The sequence below is a fragment of the Alosa pseudoharengus genome, unplaced genomic scaffold (assembly GCF_046254945.1).
Source record: "Alosa pseudoharengus isolate Yale_2024_CS ecotype anadromous, Long Island Sound unplaced genomic scaffold, YU_APseudo_1.1 YU_APseudo_1.1_scf_9, whole genome shotgun sequence".
Lineage (NCBI taxonomy): Eukaryota > Metazoa > Chordata > Actinopteri > Clupeiformes > Clupeidae > Alosa > Alosa pseudoharengus.
In genome coordinates, this window is record NW_027468881.1 from 4,756,948 (window position 1) to 4,766,947 (window position 10,000).

Consider the following 10,000-nt stretch of genomic DNA (forward strand, 5'->3'; position numbering starts at 1 on the left):
TTTAACTGTTCAGCCATTTCAACTGTCAGTTATCATCAACTATGACTCCCTCCGACTGTTTCCTCTGCCCACAACTGTTTCAAAATAAGTCCTCACTAGATAGTTAGCTAGTTAACATTGTTAGCATAGTTAGCATAACTGCTAGCCAACATTAGCTAAGTAACAGGGTTAGCATAGTTAGCATAACTGCTAGCAAACTTTGCCTAAGTTAGCTAAGTAACACTGTTAGTAGAGTTAGCTTGTTAGCATAGTTAGCTTTGTAGCTAAGTTAACTTTCATAACAATGTTAGCACACTGTTAGCATAGTTAACCAATTAGCAACATTAGTTTTAAAAAAATCATTGTCAACTATCTACCTATACACAGCCATTAAACTATCTGTCTATCAACATCCATTAAACTATCTGCCAATCAACATCCATTAAACTATTTGCCTATCAACATGTATTAAACTATCAGTTTATCAACCACTTTATCTACATTCAACTTTTAAACTGTCTACTTTTAAACTATCAACTTTTATTAATCTTTGCAACCACTATGTATATCCTATCATCACCTTAGTAACCATCGCTGCATTATCTATTTTAACAAGATACTTTACATCACAACTTTTGGATTTTCATGCGCTGGTAATTCCTTGGCTTGGAATTACATTTTCTAGTTTGACAACTGTTAAATGTTTCACTTGGTTAAAGATTTCCTTTGTGGTTATGTGAATGTACAGTATTATTATTCTAATGATCTGTATCAGTAAAGCTGGCTTTGTTTGATTGTAGATACCAGCAATATGCAGCAATTGTAAAACAACATTAAGAGAGCAAACAACAAGGAAAAAAGCAAATGGCAATAAAATCAAATTGAGAAGTAATTCCTGGACTCATTCCTGTGTTCTAATCGACACACCTTTCTGGTAGCACTCATCCTTAACCAGCCAAACTCCAGATACTTTACACACATATAGAGCCAACAAACCCTCTACCACGCCCACACACACATACACACACACATAGAGCCAACAAACCCTTTACCACGCCCACACTCACACAATGGACCGGCCAGGTACACACACACACATAGAGCCAACAAACCTTCTACCACGCCCACACACACACCGTGGACCGGCCAGGTACACACACACACACACACACTCATAGAGACAACAAACCCTCTACCATGCCCACACACACACCGTGGACCATGTTCACACTTACATGGACACCTTGGCTAACGTGCATATTTTCTTTGTGTGTGTATATGTGCATATGTGTGTGTGTGCACGCAGTGTTGAAGGCAGCTCCTCCGGTGTGTATGTGTGAGGCTGACGGTGTGTTGATCCCTGCGTCAGCAGCGGTGCGGGTCAGCCCCTGTCACTCACGGCAACCATCGGTCATCTCTGATGCGTCCGCCATGGAGGCAGACCGGTCCTCTACGCCCAGCGACATCAACTCTCCACGACACCGCACACACTCTCTCTGCAACGTAAGACACACACACACACACACACAATCACGCCCCAGCTCCATTTCAATGTAAACTGGGCCGCAACATTGACTTGAACATTAATTATATTTGGTAACACTTTATAATAACTACAAACAATTCATCATTTATTAAGCCTTTGTTACTTATTAGTTAATGGTTTGTTCGTCATTAGTAATTTATTGTTCATACATAATTTATCATCAGTAAAGCATTTGTTCACACAATTATAAATGGTTTGTTCATAGTAAATAAGCCTATCCAAAAAATATGTTTGTAAGTACATGATTTATACTTAATAAGTAATGAAACAACCACTTATAATGAAATCATTTTCTTATTATAAACCAGTTGCAAACTATTACAAAATGCTTTGTTCATCATTTGTAAAGCATTGTTCCTATGTTAATTCTCATAAATAAAGTATTTGTACACACAGCAATAAATGGATTGTTCATAGTAAATAAGCCTATATCTAAAATATGTTTAAGAATTATTGTTAATACTTAATAAATTATGCAATATACACATGCACTAATGATTAGTTAGGGTGAGGATACATATTTTATAAACCACTTCCTAATACTATAATTCATGATTAACTCAGGGGTTACAAGTGGTTAGTTAATGATATTTTGTGAGCTTATCTAAAGGGAGGACTTTCTATGCCTTGCAACACATTTTCAAATGAGTTGTAAAGATTACATTCACATTCATTGATTTAGCAGACAAGCGACGTACACATGTCAATTAAATTGAAGGCCATTGACATAACAGTGAAAGCTGGGAATCGAACCCCCAACTTTTCAGGCTACTGCATGCTAGTCCAGCTCCTTATCCACTACACTACCTTGGCCCAGATAGAAAACCCTACAACTATGCAAGAGTTTCTGTTTTCTTCTACTACACACTGTTATTAAACATCAGTAAACTATTATTAAATGCTGTATTCTTCATTATTCCTACATTAATTCTCATCTGTAAATCATGTTTACACACAGTTAAAAATGGTTTGTTCGTAGTAAACGCGCATATCTATATTATATTTTTGAATTGACGGTTGTAATACCACTGGATAGAGGTAGTGTAGTGGATAGGGAGCTGGGTTAACATGCAGTAACCCATAAAGTTGGGGGTTTAAACCCCGGCGTTCATCAATGTGGCCTTGCCCTTTAATTTCATTGACATGTGTAAGTCGCTTTGGGTGAAAGTGTTGGCTAAATGAATAAATGCAAGTGTAAACTTTATTACTCATTTGTAAATGTGTTGCAAGGCATAAAACTTTAGATGAGCTCACAAAATATCATTAACTAACCACTTGTAACTTCTGAGTTAATTATTAGTTATAGTATTAGGAAGTGGTTTATAAAATATGTATCCTCACCCCAACTAATCATTAGTGCTTGTGTATGTAACAACTATTAAATAATGGAAATATTACTTAATCAAAAACATATTATTGCATCATTTATTAAGTATTAACAATAATGTATAAACATATTTAAGATATAAACTTATTTACTATGAACAAACTATTTATAAATGTGTGAACAAATGCTTTACTGATGATAAATTAGAAATTACTAATGATGAACAAACCATTAACTAATAAGTAACAAAGGCTTAATAAATGATGAATTGTGTGTAGTTATTATAAGTGTATTATAAGTGTTACCTTATATATTTCTCTTCCTTTCTGAATTTCTTTGTGTGTGCTTCTGTTTGTGTATGTGTGCTTATATTTGTGTGTGCATCTGTGTGTGTGTGTGTGTCTGTCCATCTGTGTGTGTGTGTGTGTCTGTCCATCTGTGTGTGTATGTATGTCCATCTGTGTGTGTGTGTGTCCATCTCTGTGTGTATGTGTGTGTGTCCATCTGTGTGTGTTCATCTCTGTGTGTATGTGTGTGTGTTCATCTCTGTGTGTATGTGTGTGTGTCCCATCTGTGTGTGTGTGTGTCCCCATCTGTGTGTGTGTGTGTTTGTGTGCAGTCCCTGGAGGATCTGGATGAGCAGAAGCGTAAGAAGAAGAAGGAGAAGATGGGTCTGGGCTCACTGTCGCGGGTCTTCGCTCGGGGGAAGCAGCGCAAGTCCATGGACCCCGGCCTCTTCGATGGTACTGGCACCCCTGACTACTACATAGAGGAGGACGCAGACTGGTGATTGGTCCATCCCAGCAAGGCCCCTCCCCCCACTGACCCCTCAGTCCAGAATGAATGACTAACGTGTGTCTGTTTTTGTGTGTGTGTGTGTGTGTGTGTGTGTGTTTGCCCAGTGTGAGCCGACAAGTGAGCATATGTATGTGTGTATGTGTAAGTGTGTGTAAAACACTCCCTTCTTGTGTTCTTGTGAAGGGAAGAAGCACTGAATACTGTAAGTGTGTGAATGTGTATGAATGAGTGCAAATGTGTGTGTTTGTGTTTAAATGCTGAATAAGCAAGCATGTAAATAGATTATAACTTGTTCCTACAGCAGGGCTAGGCTTGGCTGAGTGTGTGTGTGTGTGTGTGTGTCTGTGTGTCTGTGTGTGTGTGTGTTTTCTCTTAGCCCAAACACTTAGCTCTGTGTGCGCGTGTGTGTCCAACCCCAAGCCCCTGTGGGATCGCTGGAGACTTGAAGGACTCCTGTAGATAGATGTCATGTGCACTTTGTGCTTGTAAATGTCTCTGTTCAGAATGCCTTTTGAAACTCTCATCTGGTGTGCAGCAGCTTCTGTTGGGTTTGCCTCTTTAATCCCCCCACCACCCAAACCCCCCCCCCCCACCCCCCTTAATCACCCCCACCCACACACACCCCTTACACACACACACCCCTTAACCACACACACACACACACACACACATGCACATATACACCACTGCCACGTCATAGAGAGAGAGAGAGAGGAGCTTTTCTGTTGGCCAGTCAGCAGTTCTAACCAGTCAGACACTAACCAACCTTCCACACACACACACACACACACACACACACACACACACACACACTTGCACCCCAGGCGCTACACTCATGATTCCACGGACACATGCAAACCACACATAAGAAGAGAGAGAGAGAGAGAGAGAGAGAGAGAGAGAGAGCACTCATGTGATGAGCAATGTGTAGTGTGCACTAGTGGGCAGTGTGTAGTGTGTAGTGTGTACTGTGTAGCAGCATAGTGGGCAGTGTGTAGTGTGTACTGTGTAGCAGCATAGTAGGCAGTGTGTAGTGTGCACTAGTGGGCAGTGTGTACTGTGTAGTGTGCACTAGTGGGTAGTGTGTAGTGTGCACTGTGTAGCAGCACTAGTGGGCAGTGTGTAGTGTGCACTAGTGGGCAGTGTGTACTGTGTAGTGTGCACTAGTGGGCAGTGTGTAGTGTGCACTGTGTAGCAGCACTAGTGGGCAGTGTGTAGTGTGCACTAGTGGGCAGTGTGTACTGTGTAGTGTGCACTAGTGGTCATGTCTGGCTTTCTGTACTCATGTGTGTGGAGCAGTCCAGAACACACACTTAATGTCCAGACGTCTGACAAGTCAGAGTGCCATAGCCCCACTCCGGGTAGATTCATGTTAGAAAGAATAAATATCACACACATGTCCAAAAAGACTTAATGACGTCCAGTTCTGCTGCTTCTCTTCTATCCAGACATCTCCTGGCTCTTACATGGCCCTGAATAAGAATCAGAGTCAGAGTCAGCTTTATTCGTCAGGTTTGTGTATTGAATTTGACTCCTTGTTGAAGTGGCCCTGATGTGCCGCTGGTGGGGCCCTGATGTGGCTCTGATATGGCTCTGATGTGGCTACATCTGTTCCAGTCCCTGCCATCTCTCCTGGTTCTGTTCTGCCTCAGTGTTCCTCTTGGATAGAAGAAGAGAAGACAGGAGAGGAGAGGCGCTCGGTGCTGGAGCGTGTCTGAAATTAGCATTCTGACGGCTAGTGCTGAAGTTAGCGGGGATTAGCCCACACCTCCGCGGCAGCAGTACTTCATAATCCCACCTGCTGTCCGCCTCCAATCCAACTTTAATTATTGGGATTATCTGACAGAGGGACCAGCAGGAAGATAAACACTCTTCTGAGATGGCAGAGGAAAGAGATGGAGTTATCCTCTCTCTCTCTATCTATCTATCTATCTCACTCTCTCTCTCTCACTCCCTATCTCTCTCTCTCTCTCTCTCTCTCTCTCCTTCCATAAAGAAGACAGTGGACTGTAGATATAAGAAGCATAAAAAGAAAGGCAGAAAGGAAGTTAAAGTTAAACTTTTCCCATTGTGCAGCTGAAAGGTCATTAGAGTCCAGTAGAACCCGCTGGGCTCAATCTGTAACTTCATGGCTGAACGTGATTAGCTGAGAACAATGTTCATGACGAACTGATTGACATTTCCCCAGAGCCGTTGCCATGACAAACTGATTGACATTGCCCCAGAAACAACACTGATGGCTTTGAGTCGGGCATCAGTTTCATTAGTATACCCTGCAGCTGATCTGGCAGATACACATACACACACACGCACACACGCACACACTCCCACACACACACACACACACACACACACACACACACACACACACACACACACACACACACAGAGGAAGCTGTTTTCACCCAAATGGTCTGCATGTGGAAATCCTACCAGATCCTAGCAGTTGACTAGAGAGGGCCAAATCTGGGCCAAATTCGGGCCACATCAGAGCCAAATTCGGGCCACATCAGAGCCAGATCAACCATTAGCATCCCCCAGAGCATCAGTTGTGAATACTACTGAGAATACTACTTTCTGTTAGATTTAGGCTGTATGCTTTGGTGTATGTTAGCTTTAGGCTGTATGTGCTAGCTTTAGTACTAGCTTTTGATTGTATGTTGGTTTGAGGCTGTATATGTGCTTTAGTATGTTCTAACTTCAGACTCTATGTTAGCTTTAGGCTGTATGTGCTAGCTTTAGTATATGTTAGCTAGGCTGTATGTGTTAGCTTTAGGTTGTATATGTGCTTTAGTATGTACTAGCTTTAAACAGTGTGTACTAGCTGTAGCCTTTGTGTTATGTTGTCTGTATGCTAACCTGAGATATGGGCTTAAGTGCGTGTTAGCTGTAGACTATATGTGCTTTAGAGTGTGTTAGCTTAAGAGTATGGGCTAGCTGTAGCCTTTGTGTTATCTTGTCTGTTGTTGTTGAATAATGTACTGTTTTGTATAGTCAGTCGTTCTGAGGGACTGTTACCGGTGGTGACCACATCTCCATGATAAGGCATAGATAGATTAGACTTTATTTCAGACGCTGTGCGTGTGTGTGTGTGTGTGTGTGTGTGATCAGTAAGAAACACACTCAAAAGATACATATTCAAGTATACACCCAGCTAATTATGCACACAGACAACCCCCCCCCCCCCCCCCCCCCCACACACACACACACACAAACGCTCTTTCACACACACACTCACTCACACATACACACACACACACACACACACACACACACACACACATACACATCTAGCACTGCTGCCTGACCATGAGTTTGAAATCAGATGAGCCTGCTTAAGCTGCCGTCAAGAAGCAATTAAAGGGGGGTTATAGGTTAATGGTGTTTGCAGGGAGAGGGGTAGTAGGGCAGTTACTCACCGTATCTGCCCCCCTGGCCATCCACCTGCCCTTCTGCCCCCTTAGGGATCTCTCTCTCTCTCACACACACACACACACACAAACACCCACACCCACACCCACACACACACACACACACACACACACACACACACACACACCCCTAGCTAACACTGTAACTGATGTGGTGTGGACAGCAGTTAATTCTGGAACTAGCTGAACAGAGCCAAACCCATGTAGTTGGGCTGCGGCCCAGAATGCACTGCTCTCCACCCCGCCTGACGCTGACACCCCCCCTTCCTCCGCTTCACCTCCTCTAACATCATCTCCATTTCAGACCCTTATGTTTTGTAAATTTGGAAATATTTCTGGATTCAGAGCTACTATGAAACAGAGTTTTATTTAATGCATTTGTAATGCCCAGTAGAGGGCTGCCCTCTGTGTGTGTGTGTGTGTGTGTGTGTGTGTGTGTGTGCACGCATGTGAGATGCCCACCAAAAGGGTCACTCTTTGAGTGAGTGTGTGTGTGTGTGTAAGGGGGCCGCCCTCTAAGGGAGTGTTAAGTGGTGATGACCAGTTGAAGCTGCCTCAGATCTCAGTGGCATGGAAAGAAAAGTTATTCAGATTATAAAATGCTACAAAAACAGCCGAATAATAAAAAATATTTTAAAATAAAATAAATGACTTTGCAGTTCCATGTGGCCCGTCTTCTTTCCCTGTGTGGTGTGTGGTGCCTTGTGCTTCTTAACCTTTGACCTCTATCCCACGATCACTGCCAGTAGAGGACGGCCATCTTGCCTTCACCTGGATGGGGTGTTCCCCTCACTCCCTCACACACACACACCCCTCCTCTGGCAGTGAACGTCTGAGATGGTGCCTGTGAAATACACACACTCCCAGTTAACACACTCATGACTAAACTCCTGTATCACCCCCTCCGTGTGTGTGTGTGTGTGTGTGTGTGTGTGCGCCAGTGTAATATGACAGGACAGAGCTCTTACCACAGAATGTGAGAGATCAAATGTATAATATATGCTTGTGTGTGTGTGTGTGTGTGTGTGTGTGTGTGTGTGCGTGTGTGTGGTGTGTGTGTGTGAGAGAGAGAGAGTGTAACATTACAGGAAAGAACACAAGACCAAGTATGTGCACATATTTATGCACATGTGTGTGTGTGTGTGTGTGTGTGTGGTTTGGTGTGATGTGATGTGCAGGACTCACTGTAAGTGTGTATGAAAAGCACACACTGAATCCCACTGCAGGTTCAGCAGCCCCCCTAAAGCTCCAGAGGTTGAGGCACTGACATGCTTTATGGCAGAAAGAAAAGGAGCACACACACGTGCACGCACACACACACACACACACACACACGCGTGCACGCACATACACACATACGCGCGCACGCACACACACACACATGCAACCCACACACACACACACAAACACATGCATACAAACACACACGCAAACACACACGCACAAACAAACACACACACGCAAACACACGCACAAACACACACACACACACACACGCAAACACACGCACAAACACACACACACACGCAAACACACGCACAAACACACACAGAAGAAAAGGCGTCTTTTCTGTGCCCAGCAGGGCTCGCAGAGTGAGAGAGAGGGAGGATCAGGAAGATGTAGAGAGGACAGAGAGAGAGAGAGAGGATCAGGAAGATGTAGGGAGGACAGAGAGAGAGAGAGAGAGGATCAGGAAGACGTAGGGAGGACAGAGAGAGAGAGAGAGGATCAGGAAGACGTGGGGAGGAGAGAGAGAGAGAGAGGATCAGGAAGACATGGGGAGGAGAGAGAGAGAGAGAGGATCAGGAAGATGTAGGGAGGACAGAGAGAGAGAGAGATGATCAGGAAGACGTGGGGAGGAGAGAGAGGATCAGGAAGACGTGGGGAGGAGAGAGGATCAGGAAGACGTGGGGAGGAGAGAGAGAGAGGATCAGGAAGACGTGGGGAGGAGAGAGAGAGAGAGAGAGGATCAGGAAGACGTGGGGAGGAGAGAGAGAGAGAGAGAGGATCAGGAAGACGTGGGGAGGAGAGAGAGGATCAGGAAGACGTGGGGAGGAGAGAGAGAGAGGATCAGGAAGATGTGGGGAGGAGGCTGCTTCTCTCGGAGAGCATCTGTTTGTGGTGTGGTGTGGTGTGGTGTGTGTCCTGAACGCACACTCGACTTAGGGCCCAGTGGTAGGGGGAACGGAGCACTGACTACATGTAGACTGTTTATTTGGCTATTTTTGTTCTTTAGTGTGTATCTTTAGTCATGTTTGTGTGTGTGTTTGGATGTGTGTATCTGGCTGAGCTTTTCATAATGACTTGGCCATTATCCCTCGGTTCTCCCTCGGTGTGGACTGTTGTGTGAGAAAGAAGAGGAAGAAAGAAAGGACAGAAGAAAAGAACCGGAGAAAGAGAGGAGCAGAAGGAAGAGAAAATAGAGAGGATGATAAAAGAAAAGAGCAGGAGAAAGAGGATAGAAGAAAAGGAGATGGAGAAAGAGAGGATAGAATAAAAGGAGATGGAGAAAGAGAGGATAGAAGACATGAGCAGGAGAAAGAGAGGATAGAAGAAAAGGAGATGGAGAAAGATAATAGAAGGCACTCAGGGAGGATTATTAGAAACACACCTGTTGTTCAGAGCCTGTGTTTTTTACGGATAACGGATCCGGTACTTGTGTTTTACGGATAACGGGACTGGAACGTTATTACTGTGTGTGTGTGATTGAGGAATGTTATTGTGTGTGTGTGATTGAGGAACGTTATTGTGTGTGTTTGTGTGTGTGTGGGGAGGTGGGGGAGGGGGGGGGGGGGTCTCACAAGCTAGACGCACTGTTGTATTGTGTATTTGGATCTCCTGAGACCGGCCGGGGAAGAGAGCGAGCTTTTATCCTGAGCGTAACTATCGGTCACTCTTATCCTGAGCGTAACTATGGGT

General features: G+C 44.0%; 1 protein-coding gene across 3 annotated transcripts in view; it reads left to right on the top strand.

The window, feature by feature from the left end:
- kazna (kazrin, periplakin interacting protein a) overlaps nt 1-10,000 on the top strand; it is a 117,524-nt gene that overhangs the window by 105,239 nt on the left and 2,285 nt on the right. Inside the window, exons 8-9 of one of the 3 annotated variants that reach the window (XM_076276951.1) lie at nt 1,286-1,482; nt 3,472-3,638. In XM_076276951.1, coding sequence (XP_076133066.1) covers nt 1,286-1,482; nt 3,472-3,638 — 364 coding nt within the window. Of the gene's footprint in view, nt 1-1,285; nt 1,483-3,471; nt 4,343-10,000 lie in introns of those variants that run through there. The other 2 variants (XM_076276950.1, XM_076276952.1) reach the window with 2 other exon arrangements.